The sequence below is a fragment of the Lagopus leucura genome, unplaced genomic scaffold, assembly GCF_019238085.1.
Source record: "Lagopus leucura isolate 7727_CA_CO unplaced genomic scaffold, USGS_WTPT01 Super-Scaffold_100022, whole genome shotgun sequence".
Classification (NCBI taxonomy): Eukaryota; Metazoa; Chordata; class Aves; order Galliformes; family Phasianidae; genus Lagopus; species Lagopus leucura.
Window position 1 is genome coordinate 5,044,864 of NW_024962275.1, and position 22,227 is coordinate 5,067,090.

The 22,227-nt window shown below is 44.9% G+C and overlaps 1 protein-coding gene across 2 annotated transcripts; it reads right to left on the bottom strand.

Moving 5' to 3' along the window:
• Positions 1–1,228: 1,228 nt before the first annotated feature.
• LRRC8A (leucine rich repeat containing 8 VRAC subunit A) lies at positions 1,229–22,139 on the bottom strand. Of its 2 annotated transcripts, none has more exons than XM_042878709.1 (4): positions 22,115–22,139; positions 20,578–20,703; positions 10,097–12,263; positions 1,229–7,314 (listed from the first exon to the last, which is right to left on the bottom strand). In XM_042878709.1, the coding sequence occupies exons 3-4, from the start codon at positions 12,251–12,253 to the stop codon at positions 7,039–7,041; spliced, it is 2,433 nt and encodes an 810-aa protein (XP_042734643.1). In that variant the 5' UTR covers positions 12,254–12,263; positions 20,578–20,703; positions 22,115–22,139; the 3' UTR covers positions 1,229–7,038. The 2 variants fall into 2 exon arrangements, with proteins under 2 accessions (XP_042734643.1, XP_042734642.1); XM_042878708.1 differs by lacking the exon at positions 22,115–22,139 and adding an exon at positions 22,022–22,099.
• Between the last annotated feature and the right edge of the window lie 88 nt (positions 22,140–22,227).

Consider the following 22,227-nt stretch of genomic DNA (forward strand, 5'->3'; position numbering starts at 1 on the left):
AGCTCCAGCATCTCAGCACGCTCACTAGGAACAAGGAGTACATGTTTAAACTGTGTTAAACTGTCCATTAGTATCTACTTAAAAATACTCAAATATTTTTCCCATGTTGACAGTCCTTTTTCTGAAGTTACCAAAAGCCTCAGAAACAGAAAAGTTCCCTATTGAGAGCACTCTCACTGTTACCAACAGTCTGACACAATAGTTACTTTCTTTGTGAGTTTTCTACCTACTGGTTTTTGGTATGGTCAGGCTAGAGAACTGTATGTAACAAATCTAAATCATAGCTCCAGTAACACTGGGTCTTCACTCTATACCTTAGTGAGCTACACAGAAAATTTGGAGTTATCTGGATTGCATTTTTCCCAGCAAAAACATCAGTTCTTCACCCCAAAGCTCCTTTCCATCCCCATACTCCCGTTCCCTAGGAATCCAACATGCACCACCAGTTCTCTGATGGCTCCTTTCATTCTTCCCTTTTGCTCAGTGACTTGAGGTGCTGGTGACCCCTTGCCAGAAGGAAGCCCCAGTCCAAGAGAGCCTTAGATGACAGGAAGCGTTTTGTCCTCTCCTTTCTTAGCTCAGCCCTTCCAAGCATTCCATTAAAAACTCAATGCCAATAAACTGTGGCACAGAGCAGCGCCTTCCACCACCCCGGCTCTGTGTCACTGAAGTAGGTATAACGTCACTGTGGTCAAACAGCCTCAAAGGAAGCAAGGGAAGGCAGGACACAAGAGAAATACCTTTCACTATAACAGATGAGTTGCACAGAAACTCAAACCATCTTTGAAAGTTACAGGCTGCTACCAGCAGCTGGCTGAAGGCACCATTCCTCTAGCAACAGGCAGCATTCTCCACTGCCTTCAGTTCCTATCCTTCTCCTAGGGAAGGAGAGAGCAAGATGCGCGCTGAAAAGCCAGCGGAGTTTCTACAAGCAGACAATCAATGCTCCAACAGCCTGTATTGGCAGTGTAAATTGTTTCAACCCTTTGTTCAAGCGATGGTAAAGTGTAAGGCAGTCCAGGCCTCAGCAGAATCTCTGTACATCTACTTTGTTTTATTCATAAAGAAATGTCATAACCCACACAGGCTGAAGCGATGAGTAAAGCAGCAATCCCACACAACAGCAGCAATCATTAACATCTGTCTTCCCAGAAGTGAGGCGGCCAGGGGCAAAGCGCCTTCACACACAGCCAAATTAAAGAAAGCAGACATAAAAGGAAAACGCAAATTAAAAAGTTAAACTTTTATTCTGTTAAAGTGTCCAGTCTTACACATCTCTCAAGAGAAAACAATAGCAGCCTTCGGTGCTTACGGTGGAGGTGCTGCTGATCAGCTGCCCGAGCAACCCCGCATACAGAGCGAATGTCAGCAGTGTTACACCAAGCACAGGTCCTGCATGCCAAACCACAACCCTGCGAGCGCATCTACAGAGCGGCAGGGAGCCACGTCCAAGCTGTGAGTAGTGCCTTACTTAAATGGATGCATCTGGCAGCTGTAGATGACTCAGGCCCGTTAGCCCCCTTCTCATTAAGTTCAGCCTGGAAAAATTCTCCCTATTGTCCAATGAACTTCCTTTAAAGGAGAGATAGGAAAGAATGGAAGGGTATTTCCAGACGTTCCAAATTAAGCCTTTGTGTGAATGCACGCAGAGTTCACCTTAGTTTTTGGGGTCCAACAGTTCAAGCGTAGTTACTTTTGAAAAGGGATTTCAGATGAAATTTCTGGAGGATTTCACACTACCACCAACATTTTAACATTCATCTAACACTGCAGCTGGAGGGATGGAAAGGGTTCAAATCTGACAATACTCTTGTCCAGCTCTGCTTCGAGCACTGTTACAATGCAGATAGGACAGGAAAATATTTTGGCACATTTTTATTAAGACTACAGAATTCACTGTGTGGCCAAACAGCAGTAAAAAAATAAATCATTTTTTAAATGCAATAAAAGGAAACAAATCCAAACAAAATCTAAATGATAGTTTTCCCATTTAGCATTCACACAGCCTTATAGAGGGCAGCATTTCAGAGCAGGTGATGCTACCGCTTATGGTACAACCTTGATCTTCAGTGAGAAAAGTCACACCAACATCTAAGAAATCTCTCCATGCTCTCCACAAACAAAAAGAGAAGAACCAGAGGGAACAGCTGGCTTCAGGCAAAGATAACTGCACGTGCACTAAAAGGAACGATGCCTCAGTGGAGAGTTCACCTTAATGTGCCTCTAGAGAAGGCACAGCTATCAAGGAAGAAACAATTCCTCCCCTGAAGGACTGAAAATAAATCGAGAAATCAAACCATGAAAGTCCCTTTCTGAAATGGAAAAAGGTAAGGAAGGGAAATGATGTCACAACTGTTAAATGGCATCCTGGGGTGCATTAAAAAGAGCATGGCCAGCGGGGCAAGGGAGGTGATCCTCCCCCTCTACTCTGCCCTATTGAGGCCTCACCTGGAGCACTGGATCCTGTTCTGGCCTCCCTGGTACAAAAAAGACAGGGATCCCCTGGAAAGACTCCAGCAGAGGCCACAGAGATGATAGAGAGCCTGGAGCACCTCTCAAGTGAAAGGCTGAATGAGCTGGGCCTGTTCAGCCTTGAGAAAAGACAACTCAGAGGGGATCTGATCAACATCTACATCTATCTAAGGTGTGGGGGCAAAGGGACAAAGACAGACCCTTCCCAGCTGTGCATGGTGATAGGACAAGGGGAAACAGCCACAAAATGAAGCATGGGAAGTTCCACACAAACGTGTGCAAGAACTCCTTCACAGTGAGGGTAACAGAGCACTGGACAGGCTGCCCAGGGAGGCTGTGGAGTCTCCTTCGCTGGGGACATTCAAGCAAAGGCACCTGAATGCCTGCCTGTGCAACCTGGTCCTGGGAGCCTGCTGTGCAGGGGGGTGGATTGGTTGACCTCTAGAGGTCCCTTCCAGCCCCTACAGTTCTGTGATTCTGTGAAATCAGTAACAGTTTTTATGTATCATCTCCTGCAAAGGATGTGTCATTGTTCTGAAATTCCTAGAATCGTGTTAGAAAAAGAAGAGGGCTTCGGTGTGGTTCAGCAACAGAAAGCCACTTCATACTATTTGTGGTAATGACACCAAGCATCTGCTTTAATTAAAACGAAATCAGCTAAGTGGAGTGTAGAAATGGTAATAAGAGAAATAAAAAATGAGGTAGGACACTCAAGAAGTGACAATTAATACCAAAGAACAGCACATCACAACAGATACCTGTAACAGCTTGCATTGGGCTTACATTTCACCATTCAGACTGATGGAGTGACTTAATTCCCACTGCTGAGTTAACTAGGGACCAAAACAAGGTCAGAAAACAACTCCAAAGAAAAACTTCATCTAACATTCCAGTGCATAGTTTCAGAGATACAGCAAATTTTAACACATTTAATAGGTTTGGCACCACCCACCTTACAGGTGGTTCAAATAATCCATTGTAACTTAGTACTTTTTGGGGCAGTTGGGAGTGAAAGGTAGAATTCTGTTTACTAACCTCCAGTCCTAGCATGGGGTGAGCATGCTCAAGATCAACAGGGGGTCCAAGAATTCATTCAGCTCAGCAGTGCTATTAAGGAAACTGTTTTAATTCAAGTTGTTTTGTGATTTAGCAGCTAATAAATCTGTTTTGCTACCAACTAGAGTGCTTTGAAAAGACAGGTCAGGACAAGAAGACACTGACCTGTTGATTGTCTGCATAAGGTGAGCTTTTCTTCCTGAATGTGCAGATTTGTGTCAGAAAAAGCAAAGCTTCAGTTTGACAGAGATTGAAAGAAAAATTATGATATACACTGACTGAACACTTGCAAATGAGGAAGGATTGTTGATGTAAGCCCATCCCTCAGACTGAGCAATGCAGGCAGGTATGGGAAGTTGAGTGAATCACCCTGCTGTGGGGTGAGCTTTACAGGAAGTCCGAGCTGTAAATGTGTTCAGGACCTCACGTTTTAGACCCTATCATTTAAGTTTTAAAGCTTCCTCCATTTCATCACATGAAACTGATACTATGAAATCACTATCTCTTCCATGGAAGACCAAGAAGCACACGTCAGGAGCAGGTAAATATTGCTGTCTTCCAGAATGGCAATATATTTTCGTGCCACCTGCGTTTCTGGTACAAGAAGCTATCAAACTACTTAGCTTTCTGAGTGACAGCTTTGAGATACCTCAAGCTCTAACAGCCAAGACTGAAAAACTGAGCTTTGAATATTGAAAAAGGAGCAAAAAAGCTAGTGTTTCCATGCATGATCAATACTGGCCTGTCTTAAAATTGCTTTGTAGACCTCAGGCATAGGGCAGTTTCTACTCAGCAAGCAGCAGAAGTATAGCTGTCATTTGATAAGAAGTTAGAGGCTCACTTCTAGCACAATAGCCTATTGTCCACTTCTCCTATGGATTCGGCACTGAGATACATAGCAGAGCTCAGGAGATGTGCAAGCTTCTAGAAGCACTGCAGCATAAAAGCAGGAGCTGCTTATAGAAACTTTTGGCCTAGCTGCACAAAGCTTAGTTGTATAAGTGACATCATACCTCGAATCAAGAGTTAAAGCATTCATCTACAATGTCCTAGACACACAGGAGAAAACTGTTCCTGTAAGCTAGGTTAAAATCCTACGAGGTACATTGCCCTTCAGCCCTGTCTAGCCTGAAACACACATGCTGTAAACAGATTACCCAGTGGCCTTGAATACAACACAGACTTCAAGTCTCTCCATTCAATTGCCATTACTCTCCAGCAATCTTTTGGCACAGAGTAAGGAAGAAAACGAGGTTTCCTTTGCCATCCAAACAGCCCCTACAGCCACCTTGAGAAAGTGCCTGGAAAACAGTACTGCTGTAGCTAAGCCTAAAGCCATTCCTGTCTTACCCAAGCAGCAGTAAGTCTACCTTACAATTCCTGTCCCACCAATTCAAAATGCTTGTGTGCATGAATCCAATCCAAAATGCATCAGCACCAACACTCCTCAGCACCAGTGCTTGCTCTGATGCAGTGCATTTTGGATTAATGTTTCCCATCAATTTGGCAGTGGCTCCAACTCTAACATAATTTGAACACTAACTCTGTTAGAAACAGTGCCTTGCCTTCCAGATAAAGAAAATTATATTATTCCTCTGGACTGTTTAAAGCTTAACAGTGAACTAAGGGAGGCAGAATTTACATCTTCCTTAAAAGCAGTTTTATAAACAGATTTCCTAGATTTTAATACAGCTTTATTTAAGCATCTGAACATCAACAAATCCAGAGCCCAGTTAACATTGTTCATGGTTTCAGCATGTTTAGTGTGTATATTTCATATCTTACATCTCATGAGAAAAGCCATAGCGCCCTATTGCACCAACATCCAAGGGATCATCAGGGTTTGCTAAGCCAGCACTCTCACTGGCAGTTTGTCAGGAACTGCTTCAGAGATGGCTGCAGCTTCCTCCCTTTGTGCACACAGGAAGCCTCCAAACATTTCATGCCTGTTTGCAGCACTCCACCTTGGAGACAAACCTGTTGGCTCGATGCAGAGCATTACAATCAGGACCTGCAGCCTGTGAGCCTCCTGTTCCTTCTGATGGAAAATGGCAGACTTTGGGTGTATTGGAGACACACCTTCACCACTCCACCTCGAGACATGAGTAGCAGCAGCTATCACAGGTTATCTACCCCGTGCAGGGTTTTGTCAAGCAATACCAAACAGGTCAGACTTGTTTCAATAAAGATTGCTCTGTTCAAGGGATCAGTCCTCAGAGGATTCTCATACTGCTCCTTAACAACAGGGGAATGAAACAGGGAAGAATAGGACAGGTTACTTTTCCAGCACCAAGTTCAATCAGCGTCAGCCTCTTATTAAGAGGTTAACAGGAACTGACAGCTGCTGAAGGGTGAAAGACAACAAGAAAACAATTAAGCTGCTCTGTAGATTTTGTTCCTAAAAAAAAAAAAAAATAAAAAATTGGCAACAAATCTAACAGTTTTTTGGGCAGAGGAAAACTGAGTTATTCCTCTTTACTATAAACACTGCCAGCCCCAGGGGACACCTTGACACACTGGTTTTACATCTGCGTTTGTTATGTGACAGAGCATCGGGAACTTAAAAGCAGCTTGAAAACTTTAAAAGCCAAGATCATGAAGCAACTCAGTGCTTCTGGGAGAACAGATGAGGCAGACCAACTGCTTTTAATCCAGATCTTTTGTATTATCCAGATCATTTGTATTCTAGCCATTTCAGAACAGGCTAAAGGCCTGGAATTATTTTGGTTAGAGCCTCCAATGCATCAGTTGGAGAAGAGGATGCTATGTGATCAACTCATTAGCACAAGTGACTTGAAACTGCTAAAAAGTGCAATCTCTAATGCACAGATGGAGTTCTGGAGGGAGAACTCCTTCCCCAGGGGAAGAAGACAGGGTGTCAAACACAAGGGAGAGAAGACAATTTGTAACAAAAAACACATTCCTGCATCCAAATTGATGTCTGAGATAAATTTACCCCCCAAAATCCCAATGCCAGCATCTAGGTAGAATAATCAACTCTCTCCTATCCCTAGCACTCTGTGGGGCCTCACTTACTGAATTGCTGATTTGGAGGGGAATAGTACCAGGTGTCACAGACAAGGAGGTACAGGAAGTTTCCTAGACTCTTGATCATTGCTTGCAGGACACTCATTCCCTGACACTATAATCCCCATTCGAAGCAAGGCAGCAATCCCCACGTTTCCTTTTCTCCTCCATCCAAAGGAGGTCATCTCTTTTCCAGCACCACCCACTTCACTTCCTGTCCAAAACAGCAGCAACATCTCTTACTCCCACTGGCCCTTGCTCAGGAGCCATCTAACCTGTCTTGATCCTCATCCTGATCCCAAGCTTTCCACAATCCTGCACCCGAGGCAAGAAGTAGCCTCAGAGTCGTCACTGTTCAGGGACTCCTTGGCTAGTTCGATAGTGACTGGAGAAGAGGAAGGGGAGGACCTGGGAGAAAGGGGACTGGAATGGCCTTGTGTTTCCTTCTTGTTGGTCAGTGGTTCCTCCCCGCCTTTTGGGGGCTCAGGCTTGCTCTTTGTCTGCCCTCCACAGCCGCTCTTTGACTTCCAAGGGCAGCGTGTTGAACAAGTCCTCCTCCACCACAAGCCCGCTGCGTTTCAGCAGAGGACACTCTCCCAGCTCCACTGGCAGGCACTCCAAGCGGTTTCCTCGCAGCTCTATCTGTGATAGGTTTGTCAGCTCTCCAACACGGGATGGGAGTGACTGCAGCACATTGTTTCCCAGGTTCAAGGTTCTCAGCTTCCTGCACTGGAACAGCTCTGGCGGGAGAGTCTCAATCTAAAGAAAAAAAAATCAATTACAGAATGAAGTCACCTAATAGCACACCCACTCATAAGACAATAACAAGGTCACACATCTCACTGTCCTTCCTTAAGTGAGCTCCTGCAGTAAGGACTCGCATAGCATGAAGCCTCCCAGACAGCTCTGCCATTGGCCATTCTTCCCCAGCTCCTCTCAGAGCACCACCATGCCAGCAGATGTCAACTACTTGGCACCTCTCAGCTTTGAGAACTTACTGTATCAACCTTCTTAAATCTTCACATCTCACAGGAAAGCTAAAAGCCTTCTTGTATAGTTTCATTATGTATAAGATTACCTGGAGCAGACACTACATGAGTACAACTGTCAGGCACTGAGAATTGAGAGCACTCCATCATTTCTGTTGGGTTTGGTATTGTTGCAGGGACTTTGATAGGCTTCAAATTACAAAGTTGGTTTGAGTTTTTTTTTTGACAGTACAACAAAAAATGAAGTCACCACCTGTTAGCTTTCCCACCATTGCCTTCAAGTCACTAATTGAACAAGTCTAATTGCTATTACTCCAGTACTCCTTCCAGTGAATTTCTAAGAAAACAATATAGGTAAGGTTTAACAAGCACTAGGCCAGGAATTAAGTGCAGCAATTCAATACTCTCCACTAAATTCAAAGCCTCATCACAAAGATTACTGTATGTTGCCTTTATACACAATCATGTCTCTTTTTTAACCTTGAATTATGCATGACACTGCTAAATTGAACTGTAATCAATTCTGAATGAAGTCCAACCAAAAGCAGGGACAAGACCAATTAAAAACAGCCAAATTCAGCCACTGTTGTTGGTGCTGTCAAGCGTTACGTGAACAGCAACATGCAATCGAATGATCACAGAAAGGGTGAGGTTGGAAGGGACCACTTGGGATCATATAGACCAAACACCCTGCTCACAGACTTCTGAAAATAAAACTTATTTAAGGGACAAGTATTGGTTTAGGAAGGAAGCAATGTGCTATAATGTGGCCTGCTTCCCAAAACGGTACACTGGTACCAGCCAACACCAGCAGCTCCTATTTGCTAAGATTGCTGAGCTAAGAGAGGACATTTGAGGTAACTCCTGGCCTTGGGAAATGCCTGACTACCAGCCCTTGTGTTCCTTGCTGCCACTGTTTCCTGCGTAACCAGGCTCAGAGCCCCAGGATGACAATGCTTTGCCCAGCACCTGCAGGGCAATAAGCAGCTTTGCTGTTTCACTGGGTTCACATCACTTTCTGCTTCCAAACCCAGTGGAACAGAGGATGCTCCACAACTTTCCTGTTGCATCAGTACTTTCACACAGTACAACAGGTTGTGTCAAACAGTGCTGCAGAGAACAGAGCTGTCTCTAACTCCTCTTCCTCCAAGACAGGCTCCATCCCAGGACTACAGAGGATACACCACAGATCAACTCTCAGGAAGTTATAGCAGCAACGTTCCCAGAAGACAAATGGCACAGAATTACCTGGGTTCTGAACAGCACAAGCAGTTAAAACTTTCTTCATTCTGCTTGAACACCAACCTCAGAAAATAGCCCTCTCAGCCACATTCATCCTGAGAAAATATTCTGGCTTTCAATCTGGTATGAAATGTGTGCATACCATGAAGTCCTAAGCTTAAGCCACCCATACAGAAGGATGCACAAACCCAGAAGCCACCGATCAGATCTGTCTGTGCTTCATACATTCTGGTAGAGCCTTCTGCAACTTCAGCAAAGAGAGTGAATGAAAGCCTCAGCAAGTCCTTCAGCTCAGCACAGCCTGTGTGATCACAGGTTGATCTTTGACACCTGGTAAATGAGGCTTCCTTCCTGTACATTTGTAATCCCAAGAAGAGTAACAAACACATAGGAAAACCCATGGGACAGTTTGTTTCAAGCAATTAAGCCCCTTCCAACCCAAGGGTAACCAGGTAACAAAGCAGCATAGCACACTTGGTCATCTCCCTTGTGACCTGCCTTGCACTTAAGCCAAGTCTAAGTCTTAACTGTCCAAGTCCACCTGGGATTGTACAAGAAAACCCACAGCCATTGCACTGAGGCACAGAAAGGTGCCACACTTCCTTCCCTCTAAGTCAAGTCTGATGGCCAATTGACAAACCTGGTTTAACCCATTCTTTCCAGAGAAAGCACACTATAGAAGACAGTTTTACTTCCTCTAACATAACCTTTCTGGAGCAAGACAACACATTTTAAATGTGACAGATTAAGAATCATGTTTCTTAGGTCTGTAACATAGAGCTTCTCACACAAAATGTATGTTACAAGACTGAACTACAGAGCATTCCCAGAAATAAGTAGTACTGCATGAAAACTGTGAGCTGCACACATGCACATGCTAGATGGCTGCTGTCACTGTGTATGTACTCAGCTGAAGTACAATGAATAGTACTACATTAAGAGTACTTTCTTAGGTCTCCATTTTAAGACCAAAGCTGGTGTCAATCTAGGCAAAACAAGCTTCCAGCTGCAGAGAAACAAGCGTCAGGCAGGCTTTAGGAAACAGTCTGTAACTGCTACTTAAAAGCAATTTCCCTGAAAGAAAAGGGATGCTACAAAACAAGTGCTGTTCAACAGAAGGAAAGAACTTCCTCTGGAGTTATCTGCCTTAGATAAAGCCCTCAGAAAAAAACTGAAGCTTCAGAATTTAAATAGAACAGCAGTGCCAGGAATATTTCACACACCACTGTAACACATTTAATCCCACAGATAACAGACACACCAGAATTACCTGTGCTCACAGAGGAACACTCAGGCTCCTGCTCACTTACCCTGTTGGCTGTCACAGCTAGGTTCTGCAGGTTTTGAAGAAGTCCTACGTCTGGTGGTATGGAAGTCAAGTTGTTGTGGCTGAGATCCAAATACCGAAGTTTTCTGCAATAGAAGAGCTGGGTAGGAATCTTTTCTATCTTGTTACGATTCAGGTAAAGGCGCTCTAAATTGGTGAGGTTGCCTATTTGCATGGGGATGTAGGCAATGTGGTTGTACCACAATTTAAGGCAAGTGAGACGATGTAAGTGCTGGAAGCTGATGATTTCCTCAATGGTCTTGAGGTTATTGTCCTTCAGGTCTATCTCTTGCAGATTGTGGAGGCTAAAGATGGAGTGAGGAATGCGCTCCAAGTCGCAACGGATCAGCTCCAGCTCTGTCAGGTTGACCATTTTCTTAAGGCTGTTGAGAACAATGAGCTTGGTGCCCTCGTTGTTAATGGAAAGCTTCTGAAGATGCACACCAACATCTGTCACCACCTGCGGCAGCTTGGTGAGGTTACTCTTCAACCTCAACACCTTTAGCCTCTTCAGCTCCCTCAATCCATCTATTACAATGTACCGGTTGTTCTCAGCACTCAGATTCCCCGTCAGATGAAGCTCTTCTAGTGTCTTCAGGCTATAAATCCAAAGAGGGATCTCCTTGATGTCTGTGAACTTGATGTGGAGAGATTTCAAATTCTCCCTCAAGAAGGCCAGGGCTGGAGCCTCAATTTTGGCAGCGGTGTGGTAAAGCCATAGTTCCTTAAGGCTGGTGAGCTGAGCAATGCTTGGGGGAATGGTGACATCAGGGATAAGCTCCAGCTTCAAGACCTCCAGCTCTATGAGGTCAAAGACCGTGTCAGGAATGCCACTCAACATGAACAGATGCAGTTCCAGCTTATCCTGAGAGTTCTTTGTGATCCTCTGACGCAGCTTCTCCAAAGTCCACTCATTGTTGAGGTTCAGCTGCCGCAGCTTGTTCTCACTCACCTCCGACAGAAAGACAGCAAAGCGCTTGGAATACAGGGGGTCATACTGATCAATCAAATGGAGCATAAAAGCAAAGTCATTTTTCACATCAGGAATGTCACTGTAACTGCTTTCCTCACGGATAGACTCAAAGGAGTACTTCTTGAGTGATCGCCTCAGCATCCACCAGAGCGTGTACATGCAGATCAAGCCATAGACTACCACCAAGCTGATGTAGAAAGATGCCAAGATTTTGAAGAGAGTGGCCAAAGGATGAGCACAGCGATACATCCTGTAGCCAGTCAAGCTCTCAATGTCCACCTTACAGTCAACATCAAATGTTATGTTGTTGACGTAATAAACAGTATAGCAGATGATAAGAATGAACTTGATTACTTTGATGATGGTCTGCCTCATGTAGAGGCGATACACTATATCTCCCTCTTCCACATGCGTACGGAACTTCTTCACTTTTTCAAAGAGTGCTTTGGCTTGTTCACCTTCCTTCTTGTCCAAAACACCTGTCTCAGATCGGTCCACGATTCCTTGTTCAATTCGAGACTTTGTTCTTTGCAGCATGGGAACAGTGGCTTCCACATCCTCACTGACCGTGGAGGATTTCTTGTCCATGGAGCCATTCATTTTCCCAAATGCTGGCTTGGTATCGCTCTCTTCCACCACTGTCTCAGATAATGCCCTTGTTGTCCATGGAGAGTCAAAACACTTAAGCAAAATAGACACAAAATGCTCCAGCTTGGAGCTGGTCCTTGGAAATTTGAACCAGAAGTTGCTACAAGCCAGGAAGATAAGAGTATGTAGCAGCACCAGATAAGGAAAATACTTGGCAAACCAGTGAAGGCGGTTCTCATAACACACCGCATCCACATAGTTATACTGGTGCCGGTCCAAATCATATTGGATCCCTGTGGGCCCTGTATCAGCAGAGGGAACAAGACTAGAGTTATAGTAAATACGCTCTGGGGTTACAGCTGTCCAACCTCTGACAGTGTCATTGCAAGAGTCTTTGGTAATCCATTTACAGGGCAAACAAATCATTTTGTCCTGGGTGACCTGAAGAGTCCCTCCAAACACTGCAATCATCAGCATCACTATGGAAATGTAGTCCGTGAATACGTCCCACCATGGCTTCAGGATGCGGTATGCTGGCTGAGTGTCAGCAAAGTATCGCAATTCAGTGACTGGAATCATGATTCACCACCTGAAAGGAAAACAGAAGCAAGCATTACTAAAACTCTTTTGTTCTGCTCTTCTAGAGGGTATCGGGAAACTTGCATTTTAAGTGCTGGCAAAGCAAGACTGAATTAAGTCCTAGTTTCAAGTTACTTGGATACAAACAATGAGACTACCTGAGCGAGGCACCTGGTTACAGCTGAGGCTGTAAAGCTATTGTGGTGGTGCTCACCCTCACAGGCAAGTCGCTGGAAGGCATCAGAACTGGTGCTTGTCATTAGCAGTCTGCAGGTGAAAAATTCACACTGAAAGAAGGCTTCCAGGACCAACTTTAACTCCTATGACAGATGAGTAATGGGAAGCTTTCAGCTTTACCTGGGGATATCATTTCCGGGACAAAGGAATTTGACAGCGTTATTAGAGAAAATCCACACACAGTTATCATGTGTTTGTTACTCTGAGCTAAGAAATAACTCTACATCTCTGTGGCTCTCCAATTGCAGAGGCAAGGAAGAGGATTTATAAGCATTAGTTATATTTCCTAGAACCACTACATTGACGCAACCCATATCTGATTAAGAAAACTGGAAAAGAACAAAAAGTTGTTTGATATCATCCCTTTTCCTTCCACAGGAAGAAGTTCTGGCTCTCCACCTCAGCATCAACTTCCCAAAGAAACAGTACTTGCCAACAGTACTGTACAACAGCTCCCTTCTGAAATCCTGTAACAGCTGCTCTTTGTTTTCTTCACTTCAGAAGTATAGGAAAGGGGAAGCATACTTAATATAAAAATTCACTTCCCTGACCAGCCACTCCCACTTAGAGTTCATCTCAGCTGGGATTTAAGAGTCACAAAGGAAATGAAAAGGTTCTGGGAAGGGAGACCTCACAGCAGAACTTGTTCTGTCCTTCAGAGTTCCAGAAGGAAAAAGCCATAGAAAACCCATAAGCCTGACAGATCCGTACAAACTCACAAAGCATCCCCTGTATCCGACAGGTGACACAAGTGAAGTGCATGAAGTCATTATAACTTGTTCTAATGACACTGAAAAAGCAGTAATATCACACCATACTTGCTAGCAGTGTTCAGGCACCAGACAAGCACAAGTCTTTGTCATTTTGAGACTCTCATCAACTCAACTGTAACAGAAGAAGAACAAAAGCTCAATCCTGTCTCCACAGCCCATAAGGCAGCATCCATACAGGCAGTCCTGACAAGCCCCGGGGGCTGCAGGCTTGATAGCAGCTTTTTATACACCACTGGCTGAAGCCAAGCAGAGTGACCACACCATCTGCTTTTGTAGAATATGAGTTTGTATTTAAAATTAACTTCCAGCCCAGAACTGCAAAGGAAGCCCCTCCTAACATGAACTCAAGAAGCACCACATTCCCTAGAGACACTAAATTGAGAACACTATTCCCTGGTTTGTCGCTCACAACAATAAATGGTAAAATGCCAGCTTTGACTTACAGCTATTTGGGAAGGCTGCTAGAGGTAGGCTGAAAGATGACAGCTACCCCTAAAGTAGCATTTGCCTTCTGCCCAACCAAGTTCAGTTACTGAAGAGTGTGAGAGCCAGGGCAGGATAGCTGACATGCCATAGCACGAGGAAAAACAAAGATACGCACCCTCCCCAGCACGCTCTGCATCCCTTCCACTGTAATCAGAGGAAAGTCCTGCACTTCTCCAGTCCAAGCAAGAGAAAGCCCACAAAGCTTTGTAAAAGGAGAACACCAAGAGTTACTGCAGCCATCTGCTGGAACAGTTAACTATGTCACGGCTCAGCTTCTCAAATTCATCGATGCTTACAGGAAAGCACAGCTTCTGCTCTACCAGACTAACAGCTCAGGACCCCTCTGAGAGCAGCACATCACCCTAAGGGTCCACAGAGGTCCAGTGGCAGTCTCCCAGCCCGTGCACACTCTCCTAAAACTCCTGCCAAGTGTGATGTACAGCTTTTGTTACTCCTTCCAAACTACATCTAAGAGGCAACAAACACTGCTGTACCCCTCACTGCTCTCCCATAGTGCTATGTAGGATCCTGATCCCTCTTTTCCTTCAGGAGCATGCAGTGAGAACTCCGGTGCTGTTCATCAAAGAACTGCTCCCTACTTAAATTTCCTACCCCTCCCATCTTACACTGAGGGAAACAGACACTCATCTCCTTTCTTTCTCTTGTCTAGATACCACTTGTCCCCAGAGATCCTTTCTTCTTTCCTCCAGTGCTTCTTCACTCCAGGCAGGAAAGCTTCTGCAGGAATTGGGTCCTTCATAGCTGCCCACAGAAAGGTTATGAAATAGAGAGGAACTTCTCAGGAAGCAGAGTCTCGTGGTTAAGACATTTTCCAGACTTGAGCCAAGTCTAAGAAATACCTCATTGCTTTTTTGCAACAAACGAACCCTGTGTTTACTTTGATTTGTATCTCAAGATAGCTAGGAAGGAAAGCAAAAAAAATTAGGGCAACAGGCTCCCTAATTCTATTTACCGGCCACATGGGATAGGAAATCTGCCTTTACATTGTGCAGTTACAAGACAGCTAACAAATGATCTGTTTGAACATCCCACGATAGCCTATTACAGCTCCATACCAGCATTTAAACCCTGGCATGGTGGAGCAGGAAATCCCCTGCCCTCCAGTAACAATGATAGGGTCACTGCGTGAAGAAAAGGACATTCTCACAAGTTCCCACTCCTCCTGGCAGCTGTGGAAGCCCTGTTCAAGTCCCAGATGAGAAGCAGTAAAACAAGAGGTCATTTTACAGAAGCTGTAGCCCCCCAGGTCTTATCTAATCTTATTTGCAGCATCTGTGGTAAAAAGGAAAACTGACCACCAAAAAACTTGGGAAACCAAGGGGCAAAGCTACAGCCCTCCTCAACCAGATTTCCCATGTGCGCAATCCATTCCAGTTCCTGAAAGACCCGATGACTGTTCTGCAGCAAAACAAGCATCATTATTTTATAGACCCCATTTCATAATCGTTTTAAAATGCCGTTCTGGTTGCAACACTCCCTTCTGGATTCAGGCAGGCAGTTTTGCTGCTGGGGTTGATGACAGCAGACTAACCTCAAGTCAGATTCTCAGGGCTTATCTCTGCTACCGATGCTGCCCCGCATGATAGGATTCCTCCTGTAGGAACCAGGGGTCCAACCACTATACAGAAACCAAGTGGGCACCTGGAAGCCAGACTCTCCCCCAAAGTACACAGGCAGGAGAACAGAGATATTTAGGAGGAAGACATTGTTCTGGCACTGCAGTAGAGCAGGTTTGGGGAAGAGAAGTCTCAGCTCCTTCAGATACACGTCAAGTTGCACGCCCTTCCAGCTGGGGCTCAGAAACTGGCAATTTGCTCACAGTTAACTCCACCAAATGGGAGACACTGATACTGAGATTTTGAAAAAGTGCTTCATTCAAGTTTAAAGGTTGAATTAAATCTGTATGAGCCAACAGGTGGGAACATCATAGTTCAAGCCCCATCCACTTATCGGAAGCATAAGGAAGTTTTCCAAAGGTATAATTAATTAGGCAAGCTTTGGGAATTGCACACAAAAGAAATCTTACAAGTGTGTATCTGCCTCAAAGGTGTTTCAGCTTTCACATCCCATGCCAATTTACCATGTAACTGAGCAGTCTCCTACTTCTTACTTTAGAAGTGCCATTACATTTGAGGGTTTCAGTTGCACCAAAGCAGCACTGTGCTGCAATTCACATCCAGTGTAGAACAGGCAGAGTAGTTGGAGCCTGTACAGGCAAAGACCTGTGTGCTGAAGTCTCACTGCCATACAGCAAGACCATAATATATCTATCAATTCAGCCCACAAATACAATCCTAAAATCTCTGCAATATCCACATTTAGGTACTGCACATCCCTTCAGTGCCTGCAGATTTACCCAGACCCATGCTGGCATGCAACTACAGACTCTGCTAATCAGGCAACCTCAGGAAGGAAGGCAGAGCCCAATTAGTACAAACAAGTCAGGCCATCGTGGCCATCCTGCATCACCTGCCAAGCACCTTCCTACCATGTGCAGTATGAATATTAAGTTTATTAGGCACACCTGAAGGAAAAAAAAAAACTTAGAAAAACAGGGACACCCTGAGCACACCACATCTAAATAATAAAATCATTCAGAAACAAGAATAAACTTATCCAGCTAACAAAAACCTTGTACTGTAGCATGTACCATAACCAATAAAGACCAGAGTCGAGAGCATGAATCCTTTTCGCAAGACGTAAGACTCCTGTGGTATTTAAGATCAAGGAATGAATAGAGCAACTGCAAGAACACAAACATCCTCTGATTTGAAGAATTTCCCTATTAAAACCAACAATAATCTAAACATGCAAAGGCAGAATTATTGCTGACAGATGCTTGGCTGAGCTGTGCTTGAAATTCCTGCCTGTACCTGCTGACCAGCATACCCAGCTAGAGACAAAGTGAACAGAAACATCATTGTTTAGTTTCACTGGCTGGTATGTCATCAGCTTGACTCATCATCTGCTGAATACTTTATCCATCCTCCTCTTCCCTTTCTTCCTTCTGTTGACCATTCTGCTGCAAACAGAGCTACTGGCAGAACAGGACTACATGCAAGATCTCATGACATGTCCAAGAATTTCCTCAGTTTCTATCACTTACTTCCAGGGCCTCTTCTTCAAAGCAAAGAAATCCTCACCTTTAGTGGGATGCAGCACCTAAGGGAGGCAATCTCATAATACAAATTTAAATAGCTAGACAAGGATTTATCGCATGTTGGACACTTGCAAACCTCTAGTTTGTGTCACACATTCTTAAATCTCAGTGGCTTTTAAGATTGTAGACTGCAAAGCAGCAGTCAAGCACTGTTGAGTTTCTTACCTCTCAGAAGCCCAGAGAACAAGGGAGGTGTCTGTGTGCTGACAGTATCAGAGGTAGACAAGGGAAAAGAAAAACGACTCGGTGCTCTTAAGACCACAGCCCTGATTTTGACGAGCTGCAACATGTTACCATAAGCTTTCAAAACAGCAGTGCCTCTCTCCCCAGCATGCTGCCACCTGAAACACTAGAGAGGGGCAGAACACAGAGCTCTTTGTTCAAACACCAGGAAATGTAAAGAGCTTTGCAAGTCAGAAGTGGGAATGTAATTTGTGTTCCCTCCCCCTTGTTTATTAGGCTCAGAATTGAAAGCAAAAGGAGGAGGTTAAAACAGAGCTGCTTTCAGTCACTCCTCAGAAAACCTTCCAAACAGGGACAGCCACATGATCAACTGGAAAAGCCCAAGATGTCAGACAGAATAAGACTCAGTGATTTTGTTCCTCGCTGTTTGCAGAAGTAAACAGCAAGGAAACCAGGTGCCAGAGTCTCAAACAACAACCAGTCATCTTTACATCTGGGTCTGTCTGCAAGATGCCTTCTGAGACAGAGAAGTTTAAACACAAAGTTTAAAGGACTGCATGTTACTCAGACTGGCAGATGGAAGAGTGCAACAGTGGCAGCCAGCACTTACACTCTTCACCTGTCGGACAGCCAACAAACTGAACACAGAGTAAATTAGGTTGGTTTTCATATAACCACCAGCTGTGTGCAACATTCAGCCCCACCCAAGCCACAAGATACAGGAGAATGAAGCAAATTAACTAGGTAACACCTGTACTGAAGCTCATGAAAAAACTCACCTACACTACAGACAGAACTTTTACCATCTTTACAGCTACCTTTTAATTGACTCTTCCGATCAAATGCAAGACTGACATTCTTAGCAAAGTGCAATAGCTCCTGTTTACTATCACACCAGCAAGCCTGTCCTAACAAGCACAGGGCAGAACATCAGCACAATCAGAGCAATCTACACTGGAGTCCTGGTTGGCCTGCCTGTTTTCTGCAAGGTTTTACCCCAGCTGCACAGAAGCAAACACTCTGAAGTTATCAGCATCAGTGATGCTTGGATCAGGGAGCAGGTCAGTATGAGATTGCTACGGAAACTCAAATGCTATCAGGTGACTTGCCACAGTGATGCAAACCAGAGAAAAAGTCTGTGTCAGCTTATAAATTATGAATGTGTGTGGTCACAGGTTTGCTATCCAAAATTAATTTCCTTTGCCATAGAAAAGATGCTTCAAGGACAAGGCATTGGAGCTTGTCTTTGAAAAGTATGACGGCTTTATTCCAATGGGACACTACAAAACACTTGCAAGTGGTTGAGTCGTTATTAACTACTTAAGATTAAGACAGACAACAAGAGTGTTAACTTGGAACAAGCAGAACAGCTTCAAGCACTCCCTCAGCTGCAGAAGTCTATTCGGCATTTAATTCCAGCATTGGAAAGTGATACAAAAAGGGGTAAACAATTGTCTTCAATTAAGACTGAAATGGTGGGCAGAGCAGAGCTTTGACATTTCTAACAAGAGATTGAGAAATCACGACACTAAACTCAAAGCCAAGACTTTTAAGCAAGGATCATCACAATTTATTGTTAACAAACTGACAACATCTACAAATTTATTAGCTTGAAAACAGCTGTGGCAACACCCAGAGAGATGAACCAAAGATGAAAGAGGATTTCAACAAGAGCAAAGTAAGACTTCAGCCATCAGCACAATAGTATTTTGCCTCAGTCTGACAAAAGAGAAACAAGCATATATCCACCTGCTTATTCCTGACCCTTCAACCTTGTCTTCTGCACCATGAGCTTCAAAACAACGACTGTGACTTTCATCTCAGTACATTTTCTGATTGTATTCACTGGTTGATAAGAGAGAGGCAATAAAGCCACAACTCTAAAGGCAAATCTGTTAACTAGTCCAGTGCACAAACTTGGCACAGAGGAGCTTTATACCGCCTGGTAATTTTACAGCAAACATTAACAAAACCTAGTATAGGAGGTAAAAGCACTATTATTCCAGCAGGGTGGTTCTGACTGAATAGCTTTTAGAGTCAAACGCAGTTCAACAGCAGCAGGAGGGCCATATATAATCCAGATATATAAATCAACTGTGTGCCATTTGCAGTAAAAAATGCATGCAAAACAGCTTAGAGAAAAAGCTGCCTGGAAGCATTCAAGATATTCTCCTCAAACAAGAGACTGTTAAATGCCAGTTCAGCAATAGCACACATCCTAAACCGAGGCTATTTTTGAAAACACTTACTTGGAAAAACATGCAGGAAGGAGGCTTGCTACACTGCAACAAAGTTTGTATTTAATCTTTACCAAAACAGTGGCAGACATCCCAGCACGAAGAAGCCCCACATAAAACATGTAGAAACCCTTCCCTTCTGCACTCCACCACCACTCACACCACTTCACTGTGCTTTCCTAGACACCAGCAAGGCTTAATTTAACTTCAGTGACTTTCACTTCCCTTTTAAATACTCAACTGAACAAAATCCTCCTTCAGAACATGGAAGAATTCACGAAGGCCTGTAGTTAGGATTGTACACAGCAACACAATAGCTTACATTTGAATTCCATGACTTTTTAAAATGAAGTCAGAGCACCCTAAGCCAGGAGCTGCCTTTCTGAACATCTGCAGCACTTATGAGAATGCAGTAACTCAAAGCATTTGGGAAGTCATCACTGAAAGGCTTCAGGCACTCCACATTTTAAACATGGAAGCATTAGATTTTAACACATGGCTTCTGGTATATCTTAAGGAGTTATTTATGCACATTCCCTTTGACCTACATAAATAAAGTTACGGTTTCCAAGTACCATGCACGATCAGCACAACAAAGCAAATCCTTGAACTGTCAGAACACAAACCTGCACTTCCCCACTGCTCACAATTTGACCCATCCGGGCTGCATCTCATCCTGCAGATAAGCAGGGCACTCTGCACTTCCTTTCATCACTATTCTAGCAGAGACCCAAAGAGACAAAGTTTCCAACTACCAATCCTCACTGTTGCCTAAGTGCCACCCACAAGGGCAGCAAGTCAGTGCTCTCCTTAGGTAACCACAGAAAAAAATGTTTATGAGATGTTTACATAGCAATACAAAAATCACCCTGCTGGAAACTGAAGAATATTGACCAAAATAAACAGAGAGCATACAGCCTTAAAGTACTTTTTTTAATGAAAGTAGTCAGGGTCTATATGGCCAGGAGTTAGATGCAGGGGTAAATGCAACAGTTCAGTTTTACATCAGACAACAAATTGTTACTTCACTCTTTTTTCCCTCTACCTTAAAGCTTAGGGCTCACAGCTGTAAATAAGCATATCACCACTCTCCCTGATCCACCACCTTTCCTCCTTGCTCTTTCATCTTATCACTGCCTCGCGTTTTGCAACTATTTTTAAGCAGTGTTCTCGTGATTTCATTTGTGTCTTTAGCACACCACTCCCACTCTGGCCTGCAGCCCTTACCCTGCAGTTGGGTTCTGCTATCTGCACTTCAGTTCTCTGTGCTGGAAGTGGATGATGTTCCTTCGTGCTGGATCCTGAGCAGGTGCTGAAGCGTTGCATTCCCCACACGCCATGGGAACAGCTTCCCTGAAATCAAGCAGAGATTATCAGCAGAGAGAACGAAGATCACAGAGGAACCACGTTATGTAAAAGTTTGGGAAAGGATGTCGGAGATTTCTAAGGAACAAACTAGATGGTCATTGGGAACTAAGAAGAGTCGCTGATAGCCAGAAAGATTTTAGAAGCTCTAAGTACATTTTCAAAGAAGAAGCAAATCTCCAACATTTGTTCCAGAAGCTATCACAAAGCAGGTGTTGCAAACCCATTTAAAGGAGACTCCGAGTTTCTCTATTGCAACCAAACTAATAAAGATAGATTAACCTCCTGGAGGAAAGATCTAAAATGCATCAGGACTCTGAAAACACACACCCTCATCATTTTACACTCAAGCAAATACCCCCAACTCTTCACATCTACCAACATGAATCTTTTTAAAGCAGTGGCAATTTAGCACCATCAACAAGAACTACAACAGCTTTTTCTCCTTGCTTCCTGCACATCAACACAGGGAAGCAGACAAGGGAGCAAGCTCTGGCTCTGAGGGATCACTCAAGCCTCAAAGTCAGGGGGGACTGCAGAACTTCAGAAAGCATTTTGTCAACAAGAAGCATGGGGAAAAAAGCACTGGAAAAGGAAGAGACATCACTAGAACAAAATGTATTGGTTAAGATGTTCAACCCAAGAACACGTTGGGATCAGCCAACGCCAGCATCAGGGTTGGCAGACTCAGAAGCAACCTGCTCACAACCAAAGCCTTTCCACTCGAGCCGTGCCAAACTGCTGCAAAGGAACAAGCTGAAGGAGAGGACTCGCTGACCTTCTCCCCCACCCTGCCCTCCTCTCAGGGCTCAGCACCGCCCCAAACCACGGCACGACACACCCGCACACTGACAGCGCATCGCCCCTATCTGCCCACCAACCAACCTGCCGCACCCCAAGCTTTGGGGAAAAAACAGACATCGAGACAGAACAAGACGGAAAGAAAGTTAATTCAGGAAACCTGCCGGCTTTAAGCTGCCCTCAGGAACGAGCACAGATCGCACCTCCTCACCAAGGGGCTGCCGGCAGCGCAGGGGCGGCCCGGCCGCGCCCCACACAGCCAGGGCCGCCTCCCTCGGCAGCGCAGTGACGGCGGGCACATGAAGGAAATAAATTACTGCTCGGTCAGTCAGCGAGTCCTCCCCGCCCGCCCGTCAGGGCTGCAGCCCCTCTGAACCCCTTCCCGCCCGCTGCCCTCTCACAGCCGCCCCCTTCCCACAGGGGCGGCCCCACCCGGGCGCCCTCCGCTCTGAGAGCAGCGCAGCGGGAGGCAGACAGGCCGCAGCCCATCCCCGCCCGCACCCACCTGTCCGCACCGACCCTCTTCAGCCCCCACCCTCCCTCGCGCCGGCTCGGGCTCCTTTTGTCCGCACCGAGGCGGCCCCACCCCGGAACTGACCTCACCCGCCCGGCATAGGCGGCCACCAGGGGAGCGCCCGCCGCCGCCTCTAGCGAGGAGCGAAAAAGGGCGCCGCCATCTTGGAGGCGGGCACAAGGGGGAAGGGCGCGCCG

What these genes read in the sequence shown, in the direction of transcription:
- LRRC8A (XM_042878709.1), bottom strand. Translation starts at nt 12,253, where the DNA reads ATGATTCCAGTCACTGAATTGCGATACTTTGCTGACACTCAGCCAGCA. An exon ending in TAGCTGTGACAGCCAACAGG is followed by an intron (nt 7,315 to 10,096) that starts GTAAGTGAGCAG and finishes TTTTTTCTTTAG; the next exon opens with ATTGAGACTCTCCCGCCAGA.